The sequence below is a fragment of the Chelmon rostratus genome, chromosome 9, assembly GCF_017976325.1.
Source record: "Chelmon rostratus isolate fCheRos1 chromosome 9, fCheRos1.pri, whole genome shotgun sequence".
Taxonomy (NCBI): domain Eukaryota; kingdom Metazoa; phylum Chordata; class Actinopteri; order Chaetodontiformes; family Chaetodontidae; genus Chelmon; species Chelmon rostratus.
In genome coordinates, this window is record NC_055666.1 from 20,434,738 (window position 1) to 20,462,358 (window position 27,621).

Sequence of the window (27,621 nt, forward strand, 5' to 3'; positions counted from 1 at the left end):
AATCAACAGGAGGCTGCTGGAAGTTCTCAAGAGAGACCGGGTTTAGCATGTAAGGGTGCAACTACCTGACAAGTTATTTCTACCACCAGTTAGTACATCATTTAGAAAAACTGATATAAAAACATGAATTAAATGTAAATATACTGTATGTAAATTTTACAGACAATGAATCTGCAAATATTTCATTAATTAAGTATTAATCCAAAACCATACTCTTGTTTTAGCTTCTCTACTGTGAAGAATTGCTGTTTTTCTCTGTTTAATATAGTTGTAAACTGAATATTTTCAGGTTTTGGACTGTTGGACAGACCAAACAAGATATCTGAAAACATCACTTTGAGCTGTGTGAGACTGCGGTAGGTATTTGACCATTTTTGTACATTTCATAGAGTAAATGATTCAACAATGAATCAAAAAAAGTTGCTAGATTCATTTATAATTAAAATTAAAGTTAGTTGCAGCCTGAAAAGTGTTTCTTTACCCATGAAGAGTCACATTTTGCTTGCCTGATCTTATCATTTGAATTATTCCACATCTGACCAGGCCTGACTCACAAATCCCATTCATATTTTATTCAACTCTATAGATTTTGGAGCAAAAAAGTGCTTGAGCATCTTGGACTGAGAAATTTAAAGACTTTGATAAAGCAATGTGTTGTCCAGCCTTACAAGTAATACATAAAACTGCATATTTCCAGCTCATAACAGGGACATTGACATTCTGTAAAAAGATTCCACCTTTAAATACAGTCGAGAAGTCTCCATCCGTGCATGTGACAATGACTGTAATGTTCCGCTTATAGATCATTTTAGTATTTGAAATGTATATGAAGTGTCTTGCACTTGGTTTGTGAGAATAAAAGACTCTTTCTCTGTCATGCATCACCCTCCCCCCACTTCCCTTTTCCTTTCCTCAAACACTTTTCTCACTTCCTGCCCTCTAGTCCTCAAATGAGCCTCTATCTGACCCATTTCTCTCAGGGCGGACTCTCTGACCTCTCCGCTCTCCCTACTTGAAATGTCCGTGCTGTGTGATGTGGGGGCCTATATGTATGCCTGCACAAGCTCGACCCCTGCGGTATGCTGCTGCACCAAAGTCCACGTTCCAAAGTTACAGAGCTCCTGCAGCGATTCTGGCATGGCTTCAGAGGATGACGGCCGACAGTGGGGGTGCTTCAACTGGAGGTTTTGTCCAGAGGTCCAGCCTCCTGCCATGCTGGGTCCCAGGTGTGCATCCTTTCATGGACATAATGTGTTCTTTTTTTCCTCCCGTTTTCTCTTTTGTGCATCCTGGGTGAATTAGCATGTGATGCAAATGCAGCAATGACCGGGGATGGGAGTAAAGTAAACTGAGGTTAATGGAAAAATAGACGGCTGCAGGCACTGGAGGAAAGTCGAGGATCATGCTTAACTTTGCAAAAACACTATAACTGAAGACTCATTCTTATCCAGTATCTGCTGGTACCAATTAGACTTCACTTAATGTCAGTGTGACCAGTGATTGACTGGCAGGCATTGGCAGGAGAATAGCTCCTTTAATCCATTTAGAAATTCATGATATGAAATGAGATATCTAGTTGTGTCATGTTAAAAGTGCCTAGAGCAAAAGTCTGTCTGGAGACTGAGGCATGAAAAAGCAATGATTAGTGAAGGCCCAAACCCCCTTGAGGACGACAATTTGACTAAGGTTTTGTGGTTAATATGCAATGACTGAACAAATATTTTACCCATACAGTCTTCTGTGGCAAAGGCAGAAGGTGTGTAAACCAGATAAATGACTCAACAGACATCTAATTTCAATGGTTTATGCCAGAGCAGTAAAAACGACAACCACCAGGCTCCTGTTTGCTGCTGTTATAATATTTAAATTATACTTGTGTCACTTACAAAGCCAGACTCTCCTGTGCCACTGCTCTGGATGCCAACTGAGAAAATTGGGATAACTCATTCAATATTTCCAATCTTTGTCTAGTAACTGAAAATATTGGGATTTGTGATTACAGCCATTGTTGTAATATTGATTTATGTGTGGGCAGCAGCAGCAGCAATTTCACTCATGTGGAACTGTGGTTTAAAATACAGTTCTCAACAAAGGGCAAACAGTTACTGACAAAGCAATTTTCCACTCAAGGTCTCCATAATACATTAAGAAGGCTTAGCGTAACCCCATAGATCATGGTATGAAAACCAAACTACATTTCACTGGCTGGATACCTCCTATATGACAAGCCTAATTACAGTGGAATATAAATAAAATGCCTCTTCAATACAGTATGCATAGTCAAGTAAGAAACTTTTCAATCAATGTTTGTTAAGTCAGAATGAGGGAACATAATTGATTGAGCCTATGATCCACTGATAAAAATAACTGCAGTATTTATATAATTGTAGTATTACAAACTGTCTGTGACATTCCCAAAAAAAATGCTGTATTAAGTTACTGCTAATGCAAACTGAACATTTGCTACTGCTGCAGCTTCACATGAAAAGCTAACCCTAACCCACTGACTACTATCATCTATCAGAAAGGTGTCTACAAAACAAGACAACAGCTATTTTTGGCATTTTTTGACAGCAGGTTTGAGATATTGCAGGGAGAAATGCAACAAGAAGGAGCCGCCACAGTGAGCTGTTAGATGAAGAGCTGCAGGCTGCACACCTCCAACTTCTGAGCGAGGTAACCCTTTTACTGCTTTTCACAGATGGGATGAAATCAGATCACTGTTGCTCACAGAGTGATGCAAAAACAACAATTATTGACTGACTTCTTTATTAAAACAATAAGTTTGTTTTACTGCCCCCAGTATTCTGGGACTTGTAGTATTAAACCACATTACCGTTACCTTCAGGAACTACAGGTGTTGCCAAATCAACCAGGACTGAATTTCAGCTGTTGAGAGAAACACCTGAAACCAGTTGACAAGAGTTGTCGGTACAAGAAATGTTAACTGTTCTTCTGACTTGTATTTAGTGGACCTGGAGGTCAGACACGGTGCATGAAGCATTAGGACAGTTTTGTTTTGACTGTGTACTCCTGCACTTTGGATGACATGGATCAAATGACGCAATACCTGTGAGGTTAAAGTACTGACTTTCAGCTTTAATTTAAAGCTGCTATAATCAACATTTGTGTATTAACAATGTATGAGAGGATTCGCTCGTAGTGATGATGTTTCAGAAAGTAATCAACACTATCCGCAGCTCCCTTCAGCTCTATGGGTTTATAGATAGATAGATAAGCATCTTTCAGCTCATTGTTTTGGTTTTTCAGCCCCCAGTGTCACTGTTTTGATTAATTCTAACGCTCAATGGAAGCAAGGTGAGTTGAATCACTGGAGGGCGGCAAAAGCAATGTTCAGGGGGTGTTAAGTTCCTCTTGTCAAGATGTTAAAGATTACAACTGGTGCTGCCCCCTAGTGACCAAAAAAGATTAATGTGTTTATATCCAAACTTGTGTGGAAATTTCAGCTTCTTCATAAAAAGTCCCAGAGGGTTAAAAGCCATACCAGTCCCTAACTGTTTACCAAATATTGTTGTAAACACAATCAAAAACCCTGAAAGTTGAAGTCTTTCAGTCTTGCTGAAATAGAGTGAAAGCAATAAAAAAACCTCTCACTATCTTCATGCTGACACACTTCACACACATATACCCAATAATGCTTTTTGTGGCTGACCTCTAAAACTAGACAAAGAATGAGTGAAATGTGATGATAAGAAGACATTTTCCCACATGTTTGGACTGGTCTTTATTCTTCTGGGCTTCAGTGGTTGCTTAGCGGGGCGGCAGGAATGGGAACGGCTAAGAACAATATGGGCAAGTCTTTCATCAGACATCTGTCATCTCATCTTCCATCTCATCCCCCTCTGTTTCACCTTCTGCCTCGCCTTCTTCTTCCTCTTCCTCCTCTGATGTCACATCCAGTTCATCCATCTGGGAGACACACTTTGGACACGAGCAGACGAACAGGTAGTTCTCCCTGGGAAGAAAACGTTCCACCAGTCACATTGTTGCACCTCTTGCAAGAGCTGAATTAATCAGAAGCATTTTATACACCGCTGTTCTGAAAATCTGGCGCTGCTCATCAGCTGCTGCCCACTAGAGCAAGTGAGAGTTTACAAAATCCAAAAAAGCTGGGATGCTGTGTAAAATCTATATTTTCCAGAATGAGATAATTTTCCAATCCTTTTTGATATAGACTCAACTGAAAACAGCACAAAGACAATATATTTAATGTTTTACCTCATCAGCTTCATTGATTTTTGTAAATATCTGCTTATTCTGAATTTTATGCAGCAACACGTTTCAAACAAGTTGGGACAGGAGCAACAAAAGACTGAAAGTAGTGGAATGCTCCAAAAACAACATCCCACAGGTAAACAGGTTGGTAACAGGTGATAGTATCATGATTGGGTATGAAAGGGGCATCCTAGCAAAGCTCATTCGAGATGAAGCAAGGAGATTTTGCCATCTGTGATCCATAATATCATCAAAAGATTCAGAGTATCTGGAGAAATCTCTGCATGTAAGGGGCAACACTGCAAACTGCCACTGAATGCCCCTGACCTTTGATCCCTCGGGGAGCACCGCGTTAAAAACCAACATTACTGTGTAAAGGATATTACTACATGTTCATCGCTGCAGCCACAAAATGCAAGTTAAGACTCTACCGAGCAAATCTAAAACCATATCGACAACATCTAGAGAGAACTTCTCAGGGCCCGAGCTCATCTGAGATGGACCGACACGAGGTGGAACAGTGTTCTGTGGTCTGACGAGTCCGTGTCAGATTATTTTTGGAAATCATGGACGTTGTGTCCTCCTGAAGAGGACAAGGACCATCCAGTCAAGTTCAAAAGCCAGCATCTGTGATGGTATGGGGGTAAGACCCCAGACTGCTGAGCAACTGTAGTCGAATTTTGACTTTGACAAGGTCTTTCAAACCATTGCATTCTGCTTTTCACAGCATCCCACCTTCTTTGGAATTGGAGGTTTTAATTAATACTACAAGTTGATGCATGTAAAGGGATTAATTAATACTTTCAGCAGGTGTGATGTGGAGATAACATGAAGATTCATACCACCAGCCTACAATGCAGCTACACCTTTGCAAGGCTGACAGTTATCAGAGTGCTTTAAAAAAAAAAAAAAAAACCTCCATACACCTCAAAGACTTGTAAAACAAACTTGATCCCCTGAAGTGTTGGAGTGTAATTCAAAGGTGGATCGACATCATGTTGATCAATGAGGAACGGAAGCACAGGAGTAGCCATCGGACTCCTAGCACCTCTGCTCCTTATTGCCTGGAAGGCTTATTGATCCAGATAGAATTTGTAATAGTATGACCCCGTTCAAGTGATTCATTCAAGGGATCACAGATGTTACCTCAGAATTTTGTGTCTGCTGTGACGGCTTCGGTCCCGCTGACAGCAGTCCAGATAACTGATGCAAATCTCCTGAAAATTCAAGAAAATACACAGTTGAGCTGGCTGCAGTTATTGAGCCTGGAAGTCTTCACAATTACAGTTTAGTCACATAAACGTGCTACTTTCCAAATGGCAGAAATAATTCATGTTTTTCCCCTCATGCAGGAAGTTGCTGTGTCCTTCCATCTTTATATTGGTGAAATGTTACACAAAGCGCTCCTGTCTTAGGGAGCATTCAAAGGAGAGCTTTGCTGTGAAAGTAGCACGACTGCTGTGACATTACTGTGCCACGCAGATGCAAGGCTTCTCAATCTTTCTGACAGCTTGACAAACCCACTCCAATCCTCAAAGTCTCAGCCTTCTAATACTGTCTGACATGGGAGCACACAAAGCTAGAGAGGGATGTTCTGTCCCGTCTATCCCAGGCCGGAATTTATCACTCCAAACCCAGACGTGTCAGCTGACCTCTCCTGGGTTGATGTCAGTAAGGGCACTGAGCTGAAGCAGGAAGTTGTTGTCGGGGAAGGACGCCTCTGCGTTGGGTATGCAGCTGTGGTTACCTTCAGGGGTCAAAGAGGCAATGAGACAAAACAGAAATGGGTCATCAGACGTCCTCTTAACCAGAGCAACAGCGTCTTTGAACTGAAGTGACAGCACTGATAAGATGGACATCATCTGCACTTACATGAGCTCTGAAGCAGAAAAAGTCCAGAGCCCTCACAGTTTAGAAAGTCTCCCGTTTCTGCAGAGAGGGTTGACAAAAGATGCACATTTCTAACCTTTGCTGAGATCTGACCACAGGTTACACAATAACAGCAATGCCATTGGCTCAACACTGCAACACATACAATGATAAACACTCACTCATACAGTATGACCACTGCAGATCGGCTCAGTTGAGAAAAAAATTATTTACTCCCAATTATTCTGCAGGACTGAGATAAAACTGTGACCTTTCTCAATGTCCTTGTAGAGCTGGTCGATAAAAGAGTCCAGCTGCTCCCTCTGCTGGGCAGGAAGCTCAAGTGCATCACAGGCATGAACCCACTGACTCAGGGAGCTGAAATTCAACAGAGCACAGAGAGAGAGAGAACTGTCTGAACCGAGCTAAGATGAAGAAAAGCTGAGGAGAATGACAAGAGAGGTGAGGGTCTACCTGGTGCCGATGCCTTGACCGTTTGTTCCCACAAGAGCAAACAGAGAGCGGAAACCCTCTGGGACAAACCACTGCAATACAGACACATCTTTATTTACCGATCCATGCTGGACAATCATTCATTTCATTCAACCTCTTTCATACTAAGGTCAGAGGTCGGGGTCAGCTACAGCATCTCTCGCACTGGCAGGAAGTCACTATCTGTACATTTACTTTCCAGTTAGATCAGTATATAAACATTATTCTGGATGCACACACCAAGTCCAATAACATATTTCAGAAATTCATCATAATATACTTTTCTGTATCAAACTGCCTCTGTGGGAAAAGGTTTGGCATTTACATTAAAAGTGATCACTAATTAGCTGCTCTGAGCTACAAGCTCCAATATTTAATGTGCAGCTGAATGGAGTTTAAACTGTTAGTCGATCAGCACTGGTCAGGCAACACAAACAATCCGAATAAGTGAACTTGCACTTTCTGAAATGGTGACGGCCATTGTTAACAGGTTTCTGACATTTCAAAGACCAAATGACTAATGGATTTAATGTAATAGTTTGACATTTTGAGACAAATGCTTATTTGCTTAGACGGGAAGATTGTGTTTGCAGTGAATATGGAGCCACAGACATGCAACCGATAAAAAGGAGTAAAAACATTTAGCCTGGCTTTGACCAAAGAAAAAAAGTAAAATCTGCCACCCAGCACGATTGATGTCGGGTTATATGCTTGACTTTTTCTTGGCCAGGTGCAGTGACTTCCTGGAGTCTTGTCATCGCTGTGAGGTAGCCAGGCAACCAGCAGAGAGTCCAGGAAGTCACTGCTCCCAGCCAAGAAGCAGCCCAGCACAAAACAGCAACATGTTGTTTTTAACCTCCAGTTTTTTATACAGACTGAAACAAGACATAACATGTTGATCAGAGAACTTTAGAGGTGCTGATAACTAGAACTTTTTACATTTGAATACAGCCAGGCTAGCCATTTGTTTCCAGTCTTTATGCTAAGCTAAGTTAACCGGTTGCTGGCTGTAGCTTCATATTTGCCATACAGACATGAGAAAAGCATCAATCTTCTCATCTAACTCTCAAACAATAAGGCAAATAAGCATATTTCCCAAATGTCAAACTATTACTTTAATCAAGAAAGGAACACTGATGAAAATTATTGTCAGTTACAGCAGAACATCTGTAAAGTGTGTGGTAAAACTACATAAGAAGAAACGTCATGGTTGTATATGAGCTGCTCTTTCTTACCCGATTAACATGATCCTCATAAAGTGCTGCTTTGAAAAGGCTGTGTAACAAGGCCAGCTGCCCCTATAGAAACAATGTTAGATAAATGAAAGTTAGGTTTTACGTAACAGAAAACATACATTTTTGCATGTTGTGTGTGGCCACAGCGGGAATTAAACCTCTGTCAGGGGGGAATAACACCATCATGCCTTGCTCATTGAGCTGCAAACAACTGTGATTAGTGTGAGAGCGTGATATCGTCTTTGAACTGGCAGAGTTGATACATTTTGCACTTCAACTATTTCATACTTCAAGCAGAAATAACATGATGATAACTTACTCTGAACTGCTCTCCCAGGAGCTTATGGGCGATCTCCTCTTCCTCATTAGCTGCCCGGCTACAGAAGTGTGCAAACAGCTTCTGCCAGTGTGCTTTGTCTTTGGCCTTGACAACATAACCAATAACCAATATTAATAACAAACATATCGCTTAGTTGTTATAGTGTATTTTATTAGAAGTGAAGAAGCCAGCTGAATAAGAGGCGGAACATTTCCAAGTTTCTACAACTAAGTCCAACTGCCTCAGCCTCAGTGTTTCAGCCCCCCTTTAACCATGACCTGAATGACTCTTCACAGATGTCCATGTGTGTTACACACACCTAATGTCTTCTGAAGGATAATCAAAATTAAACTCCTGGTGGTGTCTGCACCAAGATAGGAGCTTTGATTTTCACTTTGCAATGTATGAATTCTAGCTTTCATACACTTGAAAATTGCCTCAGCATGCCTTAACTTGATATATATGAAGCCCTAATCTGTTTTATTAAATTCTTAATTGACTATAAATTAAATCTACCAAATATACAATTCTAAATTTGTTACATGGAACTGGTTAGCAAACACTTTCTTATTTACAAATCCTGCAGACACAAAGGAACATTGGCATTCATTTGCAGTGATCTTTATGACCAGCTAATGAATGCAAGTGCAGTATTCACTCTCCTTTTAGCTCTGTTACGGTCTCTGCTAACTCCTGAGGGAAATATCCGTCTCTTTAGCTGCTAAAAGCTCCATGTTCAGCAGCTAGACGATAACTGTGTCTGTCTGCTGTTTGGTGCTGAGCACGTAGTGTGCAATCAGCTTATCAGAGCTCTCTTTGCTGAAAACAGCTGCTGCTGCTGGACACAAGGTTGATGAGAGTGGTGGGACTGACCCAGAATAGTGAAGGTATGGACAGTAAAACCAAAACAATGACCTGGAAGACACTAAAACACTGTGATAATTCTCTGTGGGTTCATTTCTACCAAGTGTGAACCCACTGTGACGTCACCCGCTGGTTTGCGGACGACTGTTTTGAAGTCTTGACTTTGGGATTATAGCCACAGCCTTCTTATTTTTTTGGAGACAGAAGTGACCATATTTGGATGAGAGGGTGACGCTGGGGAGGAGACGCATAGCTGTACCTCTATCCTGATTGGACCTAACTGAGAACTCAAGGACATACTTGATAGTGACTTATCAATCACAAGGTGGCCATGCCCTAAAGCACACCCTGCTTATTGTCTATTTTACTCTAAATGGGACCATAATTTACAAAATAAACATCATGTTGTGTTGAAGAAGACTTGAAACTAGCAACTGAGACCATAAACTCCAGAGGTAATAAATCAAGTGAGAAGTAGGGCCATTTTCCTTCTTTCTTTTTATAAGCTTAAAAACAATCAGGCTTCTTTTTGCAGCCAGTGGAGTCGCCCCCTGCTGGCCATTAGAAAGAATGCAGGTCTAAGGAGCACTGTCCACTGTGCAGTTACATTTACAAGCAGCTCCTTTCATGTTATGCACAATCATTCTATGTTCATACAAAAATAATCATCACATTATGCTTTGTTTATTGTCAGACGTGTAGTGGTAAGTGAAGCATTTACTTAATTTAACACCATTGTGTTGATTTAAAAAAAATGATGGAGCAGTTTGGAGTGGCCAATAAAAATCTAACTACATGCAGCATGAAGGTAAGGTGTTTGTATTGTGTGTCTAATATTTGTCTGCAGGATTAGTGTAGAAGTCAGAATGAACTGAACCCCAAATAACCTCATAGCCTCTAAACAGACTCACCTGTTTGACCACAGCTACCATTCTGGCCATAAGCATGATGCTGGAGGTCTCTGGGGGATAATGCATACTCCTGTTACGAAGACAAATGATCTTTATTGAGGTGAATGAACATTTAAAACAGTAAAAAAGAGGGATTATAATAAAAATATGTATAAAATGCTCTCCCACCTCCATGCATCTTTCAGCTTGTTAATGGGGTGGTCTGGATCTTCCTGGGAGGGACCCAAACACAGAACCCGGTGATACTGATCTGCTGCAGCTTGTCGACACTCACTGCTACAGTACATCACCTAAAGAGGTTTACATCATCGGAAAAAATAATGCAAGTCATTTCAAGTGACCAGTAAAAAAATACTAAAAACTGTATTACACACGTAATAAACTTCTGGTCTATTCGAGGCAGCTTTTTGTTCATTCAGCCCATTTACTGGAAACCACAGGCCTTCATCGCCTAGCAACAACTACCGTGTGAGCTCGCTGTAATCAGGACATTATAGGTTCATTATTCCATCAGGAAGGTAATCGGATTTGTAGCCAGGGGTGACCGTTCCACTTCTGTCCAGCTGAATAAAGCCAATCACAAATGAACAAACCTTCATGGCATTTTCACTCCTTTTGAATATGAATGTTTCAACTCAATGGTTTTACAGATTGTCAGAGACTCCAAGCTCTCGGTGCATATAACTATAATATAATATATAAGCATTACATCACATTTTGGCACTCTTTTTTTTTTTTAACCCATTATTAGTGACACTAGCAACAGGTTTTCCTTTTGTCACATCAGGACATATTAGAAATATCATTTCCTGAGAAAAGAAAACAACTGACACAATATTTCTTTCAGTTTATAGACTAAATCTGGGATATATTTTTCCTTGTTAAAGGTGGAGGTTGAGGTTATATTTATGGCAGAATGAGGTGGACACAGATACATGCTTACATACATATACAGTGCCTATCATAAGTATTCACCCCCTATGATGTTTTACCCTTTTATTGCTTTCATAAATCAATCATGGTCAATAAAATTTAGCTTTTTCAACACAAAAATTTATTGGAAAAAACTCTTTAACGTCAAAGTGAAAACAGATTTCTATAAAGTAATGTTAATAAAAGAAAATTATATAAATGAAAATAATAGTTTGCATAATTATTCACCCCCCTTAAGTCAGTATTTAGTAGATGCACCTTTGGCTGCAATCACAGCAGTGAGTCTGTGTGGATAGGTTTCAATCAATCTTGCACATCTGCCCACTGCAATTTTGCTCCATTCTTCTTTGCAAAACTGCTCAAGCTCTGTCAGGTTGCGTGGGTATCTGGCATGAACAGCCATTTTCAAGTCCAGCCACAAATTCTCTATAGGATTGAGGTCTGGGCTTTGACTCGGCCACTCCAGAACATTTACCTGGTTCTTTTTTAACCATTCCTGTGTAGCTTTTGCAGTATGTTTTGGATCATTGTCTTGCTGGAAAATAAATCTTCCCCCAAGTCGTAGTTCTCTTGCAGACTGAAAAAGATTGTCCCCCAGGATTTCAGTGTATTTTGCAGCATTCATTCTGCCCTCTATCTTTACAAGCCTTCCAGGTCCAGTTGCTGAGAAATATCCCCACAGCATAATGCTGCCACCACCATGCTTCACAGTGGGGATGGTGTGTTTTTGGTGATGTGCAGTGTTTGGTTTCCGCCAAATATGACGTCTTGTCTGATGGCCAAAAAGCTCAATTTTGGTCTCATCAGACCAAAGAATCTTCTTCCACTTGACCATGGAGTCCTGCACTTGCTTTTTGGCAAACTCTAGTCGAGATCTAATATGACTTTTCTTCAACAGTGGCTTTCTCATTGCCACTTTCCCATAAAGCTTTGACCGGTGAAGACCCGGGCAGCGGTTGCTACATGCACAGTCTCTCCCATCTCAGCAGCTGAAGCTTGTAACTCCTTCAGAGTAGTTGTAGGGGTCTTGGTGGCTTCTCTCACGAGTCTCCTACTTGCACGGTCACTCAGTTTACGAGGGCGGCCTGATCCAGGCAGATTCACACAAGTGCCATATTCCTTCCATTTCTTGATAATTGACTTCACTGAACTCCGGGGGATGTTCAGTGCCTTGGAAATTTTTTTGTAACCATCCCCTGAATTGTACTTCTCAATAACCCTTTCCCTGAGTTGCTTAGAGTGTTCTTCTGTCTTCATGGTGTAATGTTAGCCAGGAATACTGATCAACCACTCTCTGGACCCTTCAGACACAGGTGTTTTACAACTCAATCACTTGAAACACACCCACACCACTCAGGTGATCTTCATTTCACTAATTGTGAGATTATTGGCAACAATTTGATAGACCTCTATTGAATTAGACCATTAAATAAAAAAGGGGGTGAATAATTATGCAAAGTTATTTTTATTTATATATTTTTATTTCATTAACATTACTTTATAGAAATCTGTTTTCACTTTGACATTAAAGAGTTTTTTCCAATAAATTTTTGTGTTAAGAGAGCCAAATTTTATTGACCATGATTGATTTATGAAAGCAATAAAAGGGTAAAACATCAAAGGGGGTGAATACTTATGATAGGCACTGTACATATACATATATTAATTGCATTCTACATGCAATTCTGTGCTCCTACTACATTTGTTCTTTTTAATTTCATTTTTCAAATCACTCTTTATTTTAATCTTATTATTTGTATTTGTAACGAAAAAGTTGAGACACTGTGTAAAACATACATAAGAACAGAATGCAATCATTTTGCAAACTAAAAGTCTTTACCAACAACAGTTTTACAAAGTGTCCCAAAGTGTAGTAGTTTATTTATTTATACCAATGTGTTCACAAAGTGGTGAACCTCGCTCCATCCTTGCTTGTGAAAGACTGAGCCCTTCCAGGATGCCCCTTTCATACCCAATCATGACAATATCACCTGTTACCAATCAACCTGTTTACCTGTGGAATGATCCAAACAGGTGTTTTTGGTGTCTTTTGTTGCTCCTGTCCCAACTTTTTTAAGTGTTGCTGCATCGAATTCAGAACAAGCAGATATTTACAAAAATCAATGAAGCTGAGGAGGTAAAATATTAGATATATTGTCTTTGTACTGTTTTCCATTGCGTGTATGTCAAACGGCATTAGCAAATGATCACATTCTGTGTATGTATCTTACACAGGAGTGACCGCAGTTAGGGTTATATTAGTTTCATTGAACCAAATCAGAAAACAGCTAAATTAAATTCAAATCACGTTATTGCAGTTAAAACTGAGCCTGTTTCTGTGTGGCCTACACAGATATGCAATACAGCAAATACAAAGAAACTGCCAAGGATAAGCAGCTGTCTCTGTTTTTCACTTTGCTAGACAGATTGGTTTACAGATTCATAGCATCAATACTGGCCTCTAAAAATTGTCATGTTCAGCTTGTCATATCATCCACTATGGATGCAGTGGAGGCTCCCCCCTAACCACAGCAGGCTTCAAATCAATGCATTTCCTGTCTTCTATCCTCTAAAAGGATCGTCCCTCTGTTCAGGCCTTCAAAACCAACATCAGTGAAGTCATTGAGAGGACTCGTATCCTGATTGGTCTAACCTGGCACTGAGGGCAGGCTTGGTGCAGCTCTCTTCGGACACGGCAGAGCTCAGGGTGAGGAAGGCTGAGTCCGGGGATGCCGCTGAGTCTCCTCGCATTCTCCTCTGCAGTCTCCAGAGCACGTAAGCAGAACTCACAGGCTGCAGCAGAACACAGGAGCACAGGTAGAACGTCACTGCTGAGCTTGTCGGTTTTTTAAAGTCTCACTCGAGATTAAACTCCTCCTAAAACCCAGATTTATCCTGTATTTGTCAAGTCCATGTTCTGATAAAACATACATGCTTTTCTATATACAGTTTATTATATACTGTTCAGCATTCAAATGAAGGTAAATGCTAAATACCGTTGATATTAAAAAACATAACAATAAACAGACCAGGAAGTAGCCCTGTGTACATGTCTATTTAAATCCAGTCCACATGTAGCAGATTGGACTCATCCCACCTTTATATTTATACAAAGCATTCCACAGGAACTGGGCAGACACCACAGGCCGCTCCAGAAAAATGATTTCTCCCTTCTTGAAGCTCCTTTTGGCGAAGAGGCCTCTGCCCTGAAACATCAGTAGCACACCATCAACATCAATAACACACCATCACCACTGTGCACCATCCACCAGAAGACACACAGCAACCCACCTACAGCAGATTGTCTGCAAAAAGAGTTCAGAGATGCTGATCTTTATATTCCACCTTCACATTGGCGCAGCATTGGCGCAGAATTGCAGGTTTCTAAGTGTAGATTTGAGAGGATAAGCAGGCACAGACTGTTTTGGTTTCTGATGGACTAAACTTACACCAGGCAGCACTGTGAGTGAAATAATGTGATTTGCGTCCCCTCATTAAGCGACACCTCCTGCTTTATCTCAGTGCTAATGACACATGATTGGTTTAGGCTGACTTGAATCAGTTCCTCAGTTTTCGCCCTCAAAAATGAGCCTTGCAGCGAAAACCAAGCTAAATTTTAAACATTCTGGTGACGGTGAATTGACAGGCGCCATGATATCACGCCCCAGTAAGTTTGATGGTGCAAAATAGTTACGTTACTTTGATTTAAGTTAACACTAAACCTCCAACCTAGTAACTTTCTGGTAGTTCTGGACAGTAAAAGGTCCATTATAGACAGTAATGGTGCCGTTCTCACGCCAGTCCACCTCCTTCGGGACTTTCCGAGCCCAGCAGGGTCTGCTCTGCCCGGCTGTGATCCACGTAGACACTGAATCTGTTTATACTGGACCGCCTTACCTTAATATTGTCTATAAATCGGATTTCCACGCCGGCGGCAACTTTGCCGGGGTCCACGCAGAAGGAAAACATGTCATCCAGGGGAGCAGCCATGTTTCACACGACCTTTCCCCTTCCAACCCTGACACCGGCGCTTTAGCTGTGGAGAGAGGCGGCAGCGACCTCTGGTGGCGGGCATGTGCACTGCAAGAGCCTCTATAGGTGTATCGCAGCTCAAACTGTTGAGGTGACTAAGAGCAAATAATAAGCATTAGAAAAGCTGTTTTGTGATCTTAAATAGAACTGCAGTAAATATGCCTTAAAACAATAGAGTATATTCACAGTCACTAGCTCCAGAACTAGATATACAGTATATTCAAGATATCCAATAAACTTTCACAAATGTGACAATATAGCAAATAACTAGCTCCATAGAGTTACGAGAGTAGCTCCCAGATAATCACATCCATATACATATAACTCATCACAACTAGCAGCTAAGAAATACTAATATTATCTATAAATGTGTTGATTATTTCCTTGATTAATCGGTTAATTATTTGACCATTACAATTTTAGAAAATAGTGAAAATGCTGATTACAATTTTCTGAATCCTTTCGTGAAAAATGACTTAAAATATTTGTCATTTATCGGAATAGTTGCAGATTAACTTCCTAATTTTCTGTTGATGTTCTACCAATAAGGTACAATGCAGTATGGTATTAAAGAAACAGATTGCATATCAATGAATTAGTGGTTAAATTAGTGCCAAATTAAAAGGCAAATAAAAACTAGAATACAGAAAAACCACGACAGTCCTTGCTGAAAGTCCCAGCGCTGAGGAAAACTATCTTCTAGTGATACTAAACAGCTTTCAATGACAAGTCTGGAAAATAAAGTCATCAGAACAGTAAATGGAGAAAAGGTATTTATTATATATCTTTAGATAATATAGATCAGTGTTTTACATTGTTTGACTATCAAACATTTCATAACCTTGTAGTAGAATTATTATACAAATAATTGAAAATACTTGTTCCTAATCAGAAGTATAATATATAGATTGTACTTTTATATTGTACAAAAGAAGTAGTTCATTAGGAATACAACAGTGGTTTAAGAAACAGTCAGTTGCGGAGTAAATGTCCTTCCTGCAAGTTAGGAAAGGAAGTTGGTACACAATATTTGGCTACTGTAGAAATCAAATGCCTGGACGGTAGAATTCAGCAGGTTGTTTCACATTATTAGGATAAAATACCTGGCATGTGATAAACTGTCATTCACCAGTGTAAACAGTGTGTTTAAGCTAATATACAGTCTCCACAGTACAGTACAGCCACTGACAGAGTGGCTTCATATTGGCATTATTGTCCCATGGAGATCCAGTCCCGTGTTATTCCCTCATCAGCATTTTTGTCAGCACATCAGCACTTCTGGTTAGTGCAGACTAATACTTTCATGTTGAATTCTACTGCAGTGTTTCTCACATGTCAAAAATTTACTTGGGAGGAAGCGCTCACTCAAAGCTCCTCCTGGCAGCCTCTTCCATCACAATAAAACAACAGACTAAAGCCCGACCAATAAATTTACTGTGCTGATATATCAGCTGATATTAGCTTACTGCTGATATCAGCAATGTTTGACAGTCGGTAAAAAGAAACTGCAGAAAGGACAAAGACAATTCAAGGACACATTCAGGTCTCATTTGCTCTGTAGTTTGTCCAGCAGAGGACACTGATGAGTTAGTAAGTTCAACTTGAAAATGCCTCACTCAGTCCATATCTGGGTCAAAACTCTTCAATAACAACAATTTAAGGGCTCCTCGTCAGAAATGTTTGTGTATTTTCTGTGTTTATGCAAAGAAATTCATGTCTCTGAAACAAACTCAGAAAGGGCTGCAGAAACGCTGATTTAGGACAACGTTCCCAAATTTGGGGGTCACAAGATTTTTCTGAGGGACTACAGGATGATTAACAGAATGGAAAAGGTAAAAAAATTTGAAACACAAAAAAAAACAAAAAACTTAAACAGCAGAAAATTATGTTGCTGTTTTGGGGATTTCTTTGCTTTTTCTTTGTGCAACTGGTGACAGAGACATGAGCAGGATAAGGTGTAATTTTAGTAAAAAGGTTGAAAAGCACCCGTTTAGGAGATATTGAGCTTCCAGTAAATCCAGCGCTACTTTGCTGATTAACTAGTGGTTAACTAACCTGTGGTCAAGCTCCTGTTCATAACCACAATCGTAGTCTGTTAACAACACATCCTCCATTCAGCGGTTCACGATGGCGTGCACACTGTGCAGTCCTGCTTATTTCAAGCGTCTCAATAAGCACCTGTGTTGACAAAAGACGATGTTGTTTGAAGAAGACTGTACATGCACTGTTTCTCTGGAGGTCCTTATGGATAACATGAAAGCATCTATCGTCAGTATTCCTATCTATATAGAGATCATGTGACCACTACGTTATTTTTGGCCCAGCGGGTCTCAAAACCAGACAGCAGACAGACAAAGTTAGCGAGCGGTTGTCAAACATTGTGGAGCATCTAGCAGCTAAAGAGGCAGATTTTCCCCCAGAAACTCCAACGCCGTGTTGCTCAGCATCTGCTGCATAATAAAGTTCCCCACATGTGTCAGTGTTGTGTTAACAGACCTGAAGTGGACAAAAATTCAGTTATTGCAGGTTTAAACTGGCTGTATAAACCTTGTTCATTGGGTCAAATAGCAGCAAAAAGCCACAATACTTGAGTGGGCAACATACACTGTACGATATATATTAGAATCATTTTATTAATGCTAAAAAACTGATTTCACAGTAAATATATCATTATGTCTATAAACAGAGCTTCTTCCTTGCTCTTGGAAGCAGCAACAACTCAGAAGAAACCTTGACTCAATCACTTCTAAGATCTTGAGAAGTGTAAAAAAAAAACTGGTTTAGAGACCCTGGGTTAGTAAATGATGATCTACAGGCTCTGCCACGGAGGAAAAACCCTGCTGCAGCTTCGCCCAGACAGCAGCCTCATTTCCATCCTCCGCTCCTCTCCCACACCACGAGCATCCATCATAAACCCTTGTTGTAGGTCACCACCTTGCAATCTGTTGCCATGGCGATCTCCGGCTCTAGGCGAGACACCTCAATCTGCCAAAAACGTAAAGACAGGAGGTAAAATTTTAGCTCTTCGTCTCTTCGTGTCTGTCTCTAAGCCTTGAAAATCACTTCGACTTTTTAATTAGACGTGGGAGGGGGCATCTGGAATAAGAGGTGAATACACGCTTGTGGGCCGCGGTCGTGCATTTCAAGTGGCGTATAAGTAATTTGAATTTCTTCCCAGCTGCTGCCTCAGCCATCTGGCATTGAATCAGCAGCAGGAGCAGCTGAACCGACGCTTTCACTGTACCTGAGACATCTGGGGGAACAGGCTGATGGCCACAGGCAGCGAGAGGCCGAAGGTAACCAGGCACACAAAGCTGTGGATGGGCAGCAATAACCTGCGGTTGCTCTGCAGAAATCGCAGCCTACACAGGTTCGAGATAGTGATAAAAGGAAAACGTGAGCCTTCTGCGTGGATCGATCCCAGATGACTACTGCGAGTTATTTCTGGAGCCGGAGGAAAACATCATGTGCAGATTTGGGGGAGCTATTTTCCACAATTAGTGGGCGGGAGACTTATCTGTCTGTGCGAAAGTTCCCGTTCTGGGTTTTAATGAGTCAGACTGCAGATACGCTCTTTTATTACACTCCACAGTACAAAATTAAGTTCTATTTTAGTTGATCCTGAGAAAACACATCAGGCTATTTCATTACATTTCATCCATGTTACGTTTTTGACATTTTCTCTGTGATCGACTGCTGCATGAATACATGCTCAGCAGTTTGGAGCACAGCATGTGCGAGCTCCGGCTCATTACACAGACAAACATTTACAGTATTTTTTTAGGCTGTAATTAAATAGATCACACTGTCCTACAAAGACAGAGAGCAATGACTTAAGAGAGGATGAAGCTGAGAAAAAAGGGGTTTGGGGGAAGATTAGCCAACTGTGAAACACATAAATTAAAAAACATAACGTAAATTTGACGTCTTATATAAAATATATATTACATTTAAATTCTGCTTTTGGACAATATAAACATACATAGAACAAACAACATAAAAATGACAAATAAAAACCCTTCAAACCTTTAGGATGTCAGGGGCTAAAATAGCGGTTACAGCTAAGCTAAGGCTAATTATCTTTTAGCAGGAGTAGTTTAGCTGCTGTTAATTTGTCATACTTTCGTGGGATAACAACTCAATTACAAAGATTTTGGATCATCAAAATTGCTTTTAAGCTTCAGTTAGCTTGAAACAGGCGGGAAAGAAGAGGTAAATTTAGCCATAGCTAAGGCTAGCTGTAGCCGTGTCACCAGCTAGCTTTGACTTAATGGTTTTTGGTTGTTCAGGTTACAGCCGCATAATAACTAGCCATTTTTGTCTGAATAGAGCTGCATACTAACAGTAAAGAGGAACAGAACATTATTCTGCTCATTGATTAAATGTTTTTGGGTACATTTTAAAGGTTTTTTAAGTAATGTTGTTAGCAAAAATTTAAAAATTTAGCTCCTCAAATGTGATTTTTTTTCTTGCTGTTTTAATCTTTATTGAAAATAGCTAAAAATATTCAGGCTTTGGACTGCTGCTCAGATAAAGTAAGGCATTAGAAGTCAACTGGGAACTTGTGAGGGACATATTCATATTTTTGTTGTTTTACAAAAAAGAGTAATCAAGTAATGCAGAAAATATTTTTTTATCAATAATGAATCATTGTTTCTTGCAGCCCTAGTTATTTAAAAAAAAAAATGCCAGCAATGTATTTCTGTACAAACCTCTCTAGGTAGGACATAATGATGGGGGGCAGCACAAAGATTGGCATCGGCAGGACCACACGTGTGAAGGCAGTCTCCATGATCGCCTGGGGAAAAAGATGAGAACATTGTGCACACGCTTCATTTCAAATACTGCTGTGAGTACGGTTTAATTTTCCCTTTCATGGGATCAGATGGGTGCTGAGTGACGGGAGCCGAGCAGGAAATTATGCATTTTCAGCCGCAATCACATTTGCAAAATGCTGAAAAAAACAGCGAGTACATACTCATGTTCAGTGCTGTCAAGCAACAAATATGCTGAATTTGCAAAAAAAAAGGCCACTCACGTGTCTTGCAGCAATTTTGGAGGATCCCACCACATTCCCATTGTCGTCCAGCACATCAATACCTTCAGATAGCTCATTGTGTCTCATCAGGCCTACATTACAGATGTTTGCACTAGCTGAGGATGGAGAGAGAGGCAGCTTTTACAATCTAACACATTTCCAGGACATGAGCAGATGCTGAAGACAAGAAATGCAGTCACAGATTCCTTTAAAAATACCTGAATTGAGAACAAAGACGACTACAAAACTTTCGGCGTGCAATAAAAACACTGTAAAAACAAACATTTGTCACATATGAAGTGACCACCAGAGGGCCACATAATTACCACCCAACCTTAATAACTAGCACACAGGGTCCTTTGACAACCCACCTACAGCTGGGAAGGGGACAAATCTCTGTATTATCATTCTGGTGGCAGGGCTCAGCTTGTTGGCCTTCTGAATCAGCACATTCAGTCCAACCTATCAGATCCAAAAAACAGGGTTGTTGCAAATAACATCATGGAAGAAACGTCAGCTTTGAAAGGATCCTTTACTGTAGCTAAAACATTCACATCAGTACCAAAACTGTGCTGCTAAAACTGAAACAAGCTGTTTCTGCAGTGCTGATGCAAAGCAGCTCGTGACTAGATTTACACCTCCCGTGCAGGTAAGACTCACAGAAAAACCAAGAAACACACTCACTGCAATAGAAACAGCACTGGTCACAGCTCCTACATAGCCTTGAAGAAACTTGGATGTTGGCGTAGGCTGACGGGGGATAAAAGAAATATTGTGTCACACCTTTGCTATAAACTCCCCACAGTGGCATTTTAAAATTTGATATCAGAAGTTAACGTCTGAAGGGCTGGAAGAGAAAAACACAATGCATGAGGATAAAACAATGAGAAACAGCGTCAAGTCCAAACCTAAAGCAATCAAGATGAACATATACTGTCATTTTTAGGGGGTTTTGAGGAGACTACAGGTCTGAATATCCACAGAGCGTTGTTTCTACCTTTGTGGCGTTGCGGTTGGCATAGTTCACACAGGCGTTGTGACTCTGGTTCAGCCACTGTAGGAAAGAAATGAGGGAGGGATGAGGGTTAAAGGGATAAAGCAAGGAAAGAAAGGAAGGAGCATGGAGGGAAGGATAGATAGATAGATAGATAGATAGATAGATAGATAGATAGATAGATAGATAGATAGATAGATAGATTTGTCAATTATTACTGTAAAGCACACAGAAAGAAGCAAACAGAGCAGCAGCACTTTATTTTACCATTTCCTCCACCTGTGTATAACAGGTGGGAAACACTGCATGAATAAAAGTGTGCTTACCAGATGTACAATAAATGCAATGGTTTTACAATATGTTGGTTATTTACAGTACCTGCCATATAATGGTAGACACCACAGTCTGATTTGGGAGAAGAAGGCCAATGACCTAGATGAGACCAGGGAATAAGAGCTTATTTTTGGGCAAAATAAGTCCAAAGTCTCATTTCATCTGTCCCCAAACATGAGCGTGTAAATGGATTCCTGCACAGCCAAGTTAAGTCCTGTGAAATGCGTGATTAAAATGTATGACGGGACTTACAATTGGTGTTCCAAATGGTACATAACCTGCACAAGCGGAGAAGTGATTTTCAGTGTAAAAAACGCCGACAAACGATGGAGTAACTTCAACAACGTTAGCAAAGATCTTCATCTGCGCTCGTACCTGACATTCGAAACGGCATGAAGATCTTCTCTCCTGTGTCAGGATGAATGATGGCCTGCGTGCAGAGAGCATGACATCATCCTCATGCTGCCAGGAGGCCAGAGGCTTGAATGCATGGAGGCGCAGTTCACCTGGGCTGACTTATGACTGGTGAAGCACTTACCTGCTTGATCTTCTGGGCTTCCCACAGCTGCACAGGTAAGCCACACAGTTAAAGAGAAGAACTATAATTAATCACTAGGTTTACATTTTCTTTTTTTTTTTAACATCGTCCAGGAACACTTGTTCTCATGTATCTGTCCTGCATCTCATCAATGTCAAAAAAGACTCACCTGAAGATCAGAGACTCCAGGTGGAAGCGTGCCATGTTTATAGTCGTCAAGCAGTTTGATGCACTGTTTCAGCTCTTTCTACAAACAAAGGAAAAGAGAAAAATGGAGCTAAATTATACTCAGGATGCATTCATGTTACTTTGAGAAATAGAAACGTATTTATCTACAAACCCGTTTTTAACAAAAGAGACCAAAGTTCTAAACCTTTGCATTGAAACCACGGTGTGCAAACGTCTGTCAGCAATACACAGTTTTAGAGAAAATGCTTCACCTCGGACACGAACAGGGTGCTGGGGTCAATGATGTCTATGAAGTGTCTCAGGCGACCCAGGAATGAACCCTAGAAAACACAAAGTTAATTCTTGATGAGAGCAGACACATAATAACAGCAGACCCTCCTCCCCTCTGTGAATGGATAATTTCCTCTGCAGGTGCTCACTTTGCATCACTTCATGTGGACTGGTTCCTAAAAGTTACTAAAACACTGCTTTGTCCGTTGCCCACTGCGCATTTGCAAAGTGCATTATGGTGTAAATCCTTTTTCAAACATTTTTCTCCCTGCAGGGAATATAAATCTGGTGGAGAAATGCTAAATCTCTTTTTTATTCTTACTTTATATCTTTTCTTTCCCAAAAACAAGCCAAGATATTGACCGTGATTCAGCCTTAAAAACACTTTAACTTCACTTCAAGTCGTTAAAATACCCAAATTCCTACAAACAATACTGAAGACCTTGGCGTCCTCAGTGGTGCTTACTTTTATTTGTTAAAGGAACAGTTCATCATCTTGAGAAATGTGGTTATTTCCAGGGTTAAGTTAGACACCACTTTCAAATTTGTGCTGAAAATATGAAGCAACAACCAAGAGATGGCTAGCTTAGCTTAGCATTAAACACTGGAAGAAGGAGAAATCAGCTAGCTGCCCCAAGGGAATCATCATTTTTACATATTTTTCTACAGATTAAACAAATGAGAGACAACATGCTGATGGATGATGGTTGATTTTTGCTACCTTTGAACAGAGGTGGGCTAGCTGTTTCCGATTTTTGTGCTAAGCTAGGCTAATCGACTGCTTCATATTTAGAGGATGGGGATGAGAGTGGTACCAGTCTTCTCATCCAACTGTCCGACAGAGAGCAAATCATGAATAAGCATATTTCCCAAAATGTCAAACTATTGCTGCATGTCTGAACGTCCATGCAGGACAATGAATCTTGCATTTGAGTCGTCACTAAAAGGCCCTTTGAGCTCAGATGCACAAATCCTTGCTATGAGAATGAAACACGAACAAACGAATATTTTTAAATCCTGCTGTGAGAAGACTGAACGGCTGAAATCTGAAGACAAAATGCAGCCAATAGTCAAAAGCGTGAAAACGGATGACGAAGTCTTTGCTATGCTGACAAAATACATCTGAGATGTAAAAGTAGAATGAGCCTTTTGAGATGAACTTTTAAGAAAAGGCACTAACTTCAGTAAGTTTACATTTACAGAACTAATTCGTCCAAGTGAGGCTGCTGGTCGAGCGCCCTGTTTTTCTACCCCCCCCCCACTGTCTTCATCGGCATGCCAATTGCTGAGTATGTGTGCCAACAGTCTGAAAAGGCCCCAGAGCAGTTTATGCCAACAGTCTCTTTGGCAAACCAGATGGGTGAAAACATGGCAGCTTCAATCAGAGTCCCTCTGAGACGTTTATCAGTTATGAAGGGCAGAAAACACAGTGGAAAGACAGTGGAACAAACCTCTCTGTATTTTAATTATCTGTTCAGCACCAAGTCCTAATTGAAATGACAGGAAACAACATGCGCTCTCTCCTAAAGACTGCACATAAATAAAATCTTTCTGTACTGTATCTCTGGATTATCTGCCACCACCCTTCCTCCATCACACGTCTCCTCCTCTGACAGGCCATATGTGCTGCAGTGCTGTTTTGTAAGAGCGGGGTAGAGAGAGGATCCATGAGAGGAGCTCGCTTTAATTATGCATGAGTCTCAGCTCCCCGGAGAGTACACAACAAGGCTAGCAGAGCCGGAGCGCGGCAGAAAGCACAGACAAACGGAGCGAGATTCATGCTGATTCAAGGACTGGCCTAATTTTAACTGCTTTGATGTAAGGAGCTGAAAGTATTACAGCACCTTTATCGAGCCGACACCAACTTCAGGTTGCAGATGGAAAAATGAAAGAGCTTCTGGGGTCACATGGAAAAGATTTTGCTCTAGAAAAAAAACATATTGTCAACAGGAGCCGGAAACCAAGGATTGACTACATTCCTTAAAGTGATGGTTGATCTCAGAAGAAGAAGAATTTGTGATGGTAATCGCTAAGAACCGTAATTCTCGAGACAAAGGGTGCGAATAAACTGTGATTTAGGCTTTTTGTGAACCCTGTAATATCCGGTGTTAATTGGTGTGTTCATGAGTGGGTTATGGAACAACGGGTCCCTGGACACATACATGTAAAAAGCCCCCGACCCCTCTTACATAAGAGCAAGACCCCCAGACTGAAAGAGACGCAACCAATGACATTTTTTGTCTATTTGTGGTAGTTTTATGTCTATTTGTGGTAGTTTTATGTCTCTTCGGTTGTTTTGTGTCTCTTTGTGGCCACTTTGAATGTCTTTGTGGTAGTTTTGCAAGTCTTTATGGTCATTTGGCATCTCTGTGAAGTCGTTCTGCAAATGTTTTGCATCTGTTTGTGGTCGTTTTGTGTCTCTTTAAATTTGTTTTGTGTCTCGGTGTAGCACTTGTTTTGCACCTCTATGGTCGTTAAGCTTCCTAATTTGTGGCTGTTCAGAGTTGCTTCGTAGTAGTTTTGTGTCTCTTTTGTTGTTTTGTTTCTCTTTGGTTGCTTTGTACCTCTATGTTGTTGTTATGCACCCTTATTCGTGGACATTTTCAGTCTCTTTGTGGTTGTTTTGTGTCTTTGTCATTGTTTTGTGTCTCTTCAGGGATGTCTCTCAGTTGTCTTTAGAGGTCGTACCAGTGGAACTTGGCTCTGATAGCGGCTGATGGATTTCTATATTTATTTCTATATTTATATTTCTATATTTTCTATATTTATTTATTCTACTTTGAGTTTGATGATACGTGATCCAGATATATTTATTTATTTATGTATTTATTACCTTGACTTCAAACGTTCAGTTCAACAGTTATCTGCTTTAATCAGTTCTCTTTTATTGGAGCTTCAGTCTGCAGAGGGAGGATGGAGGAAGGTGACAGCCTGCTGGTTGTGTGTAGTCCTGCAGAGCTCTGTTTGTCCCTCCACCTGCCCTCTCGCCACACACACACACACCAGTTCTTTCCTGATGTGTGTGTGTGTGTGCCTATCAGTCAACCTGTAGTCATTTTGTGTCTCTTTGTGGTCATTTTGCATCTCTTATAGTCGCAGTTGTTTTGAGCCTCTTTTTGCATCCGGTCATAGCTGTTCTGGCCCAGGGGCCTCTCGACGCCCCGGACCCCTGGGCCCACACATTTAAGATGTCTTTTTTTTTTGTCTTTTTGTGCTTTCCCATTGTTTTCCCAAGTTATCAATTGCGCATTTTGATATAAAAGGCTCATATCAGTTGACCTTTGTAACACCATCTGCTTGTGGACTTTACTCGTGGCTGCACCCTCAGGTAAATAATTTCCTTCAGGCTGCTGTTTAATAAATGGCTTTGATGAGAGAGGCCTCAGAAAGTTAAGTGTAACTAACGCGCAGCTTCCTCGGTTAATGTGCCATCCCGGTTAACGTGAAGGTCACGTTATCTCTCAGGGCTGACCAATGCAAATTCATTTTCTGAGGACGGAAAATTGAGTAATGGGCTTCAGATAAGGCTGGACAGCCCATTAATCTCGATCACAGGAGGGGCAAGTCAGTCTGCAGAGAGCATCCTTTAAAAAAAAAAAGCTTGAGGGTGTTAAAAGTGTGATTAGGACGAGATTAATGTGCAAAATGAGGCGCAAACGTGGAAATATTTTATCGGGAATCTGCACCAGCTTCGATTATAAAGTCTAGAATAAAATAAAGCTGCAAAAAAAATAGTGATAAACTCAAATAAAAATGATGGCTGCCTTTAAATGAACGCGCTTCACAGCAGAGGGCTGCTGCAGACATGCATCCACAGTCTGATGCGATCCTTCACGGAGCAGCACCGAGGCAGAGGTGTGAAATCTGCCAAGGGAGGTGATAAACAGCGCCCGCACACGATCATCCCCACGGCTCAAACTACCAGAAAGTCCAAATTGATCCAATCACGCTCAGAAGTTCATTATCAGCTCAAAGTTGCTGCGGGTTTCTAACAAAGACTCGGATCGCTGATCAAAGGCAACTTTGACTCCAAAGTGTCAGCATCCGGAGCGGCCGGAGCGGAGCAGCAGGGCGGAGGATGGGGCTGTTTTTCCCCCCGAAAGCCTTCAAAACAAAATATCATGAATGCACGCTGAGCGCAGCAGAGAGGGGGCTTACCTGGTCGTAGCGGGGTCTTCCGAGCTGGAAAGCAGGACATGCTGCAGATTCCGCCATGACACCGAACTATTTATTTATTAATGAACTGAATCATGAACGGGTTTTCAAGTGGAGCGAACTACATTCAATGTGTAACTAGTGAGGCGGCCAGCCGCCGTGTCTGTCGGGAAGTGTAGTCCTCTCGTTTGCAGGAACAGTGGCAAAGTTGAAGCGCATGACTACACATCCCAAATAATCGATAAGGTGAAAGCTATTGCATAACTGCTCGGATTGATCTTGGGAGAGATAACAGTTGATGCAGCCGTAGGTGCTCGATCTATCCGGTTCATCAGCGCGCGCGGAGGTGTGGCGAGAGGAGGGAAGCGCGAGCAGCCGGGATGCTTTCAGGTCCACTTGACAATGAAAAAAGGAAAAAAAAATAACCTGGAGCAAGACAATGAAGTATTTGTCACCTCACTGGACACTTTCATTATGTTCTCGTCATAGTGGCCAAAGGCAAGAGACTGCTGCTTTCAAACTGATGAAAGTCTATTAAACGTGCATTAGTTCTTCACTCTATTAGAAATCTTAATCATGCTGCACATTTTATTCATGCATCTACTCCTAAAAAAAGAAGAATCAACAAGGAGTAACTTTATAATTATGCTTAAATCTCAATAAAACAAAAGCAAAGTGGACTTTCAGGTATCACATATTCAACAAGAGTGACTGTCTTCAGTCATCCTTACAGCATGAGCAAGCAGCCGTGGAAAGCAGCTACCACCACTGTACCTGCAGTTTTCAAGGTATTTCTACTTCATTTGAGTGCTTTCATTTTATGGCAGTTTATACTTCAGATATTCTACTTTTCACTGCATTATGTTTATTTGACAGACATAATTGTTTTGTGGATCAAGTGTCTACATAAAAAATGATCCTCTTACAAAATAAATGCTTACCTGTAAATGCACCAATAATAAAGATACAATAATATCGCAGCATCAGCATCTGCTGCATAATTTGTGCTTTTACATTTGCTTTTACTTAAGTATTAAATAGTAGTTTTAAGTGCTTTTGCTTGTAATGGAGTATTTCTACAGCAATATTGATGTTTTTACTTATTTAAAAGGATCTGAATACTCCTAGTGCCGGAGGCGATTTTTCTATGATGGCATCTTTACCACTGACGAGGTAGAAAAAAAAGCTGCTGCTCAGTCTCTTTGTGAGAGCG

The 27,621-nt window shown here is 40.8% G+C and overlaps 2 protein-coding genes across 2 annotated transcripts; both read right to left on the reverse strand.

Annotated features, from left to right (window-relative positions):
• Positions 1 to 1,895: 1,895 nt before the first annotated feature.
• On the reverse strand, positions 1,896 to 14,866 carry smyd5 (SMYD family member 5). Its single transcript, XM_041944131.1, has 13 exons — positions 14,757 to 14,866; positions 13,957 to 14,065; positions 13,513 to 13,652; positions 10,095 to 10,216; positions 9,927 to 9,996; positions 8,152 to 8,256; positions 7,833 to 7,895; positions 6,580 to 6,650; positions 6,377 to 6,483; positions 6,109 to 6,165; positions 5,889 to 5,983; positions 5,383 to 5,453; positions 1,896 to 3,976 (listed from the first exon to the last, which is right to left on the reverse strand). Exons 1-13 carry the CDS (start codon positions 14,847 to 14,849, stop codon positions 3,826 to 3,828), a joined length of 1,254 nt encoding a protein of 417 aa, XP_041800065.1. The 5' UTR covers positions 14,850 to 14,866; the 3' UTR covers positions 1,896 to 3,825.
• A 2,932-nt stretch (positions 14,867 to 17,798) lies between these two features.
• sfxn5b (sideroflexin 5b) lies at positions 17,799 to 26,468 on the reverse strand. The gene is made up of 14 exons (XM_041944237.1): positions 26,412 to 26,468; positions 22,235 to 22,303; positions 21,964 to 22,041; positions 21,795 to 21,821; positions 21,632 to 21,686; positions 21,509 to 21,534; positions 21,302 to 21,355; positions 20,927 to 20,983; positions 20,614 to 20,679; positions 20,301 to 20,391; positions 19,930 to 20,045; positions 19,604 to 19,689; positions 18,136 to 18,253; positions 17,799 to 17,876 (listed from the first exon to the last, which is right to left on the reverse strand). The coding sequence occupies exons 1-14, from the start codon at positions 26,466 to 26,468 to the stop codon at positions 17,799 to 17,801; spliced, it is 978 nt and encodes a 325-aa protein (XP_041800171.1).
• Between the last annotated feature and the right edge of the window lie 1,153 nt (positions 26,469 to 27,621).

Bases quoted from the DNA above. Each gene is read 5' to 3' on its own strand.
- smyd5 (XM_041944131.1), bottom strand. From the start codon at position 14,849: ATGGCTGCTCCCCTGGATGACATGTTTTCCTTCTGCGTGGACCCCGGC. The intron at 7,896-8,151 runs GTAAGTTATCAT...TTGTTTCTATAG, and splicing joins TCCTGGGAGAGCAGTTCAGA to GGGCAGCTGGCCTTGTTACA. The intron at 5,454-5,888 runs GTCAGCTGACAC...TTGAATTTTCAG, and splicing joins CTGACATCAACCCAGGAGAG to GAGATTTGCATCAGTTATCT.
- sfxn5b (XM_041944237.1), bottom strand. From the start codon at position 26,468: ATGGCGGAATCTGCAGCATGTCCTGCTTTCCAGCTCGGAAGACCCCGC. The intron at 21,822-21,963 runs GTGAGTCTTTTT...TTACCTGTGCAG, and splicing joins CTGGAGTCTCTGATCTTCAG to CTGTGGGAAGCCCAGAAGAT. The intron at 21,356-21,508 runs GTAAGTCCCGTC...GGTCTCATCTAG, and splicing joins TACCATTTGGAACACCAATT to GTCATTGGCCTTCTTCTCCC.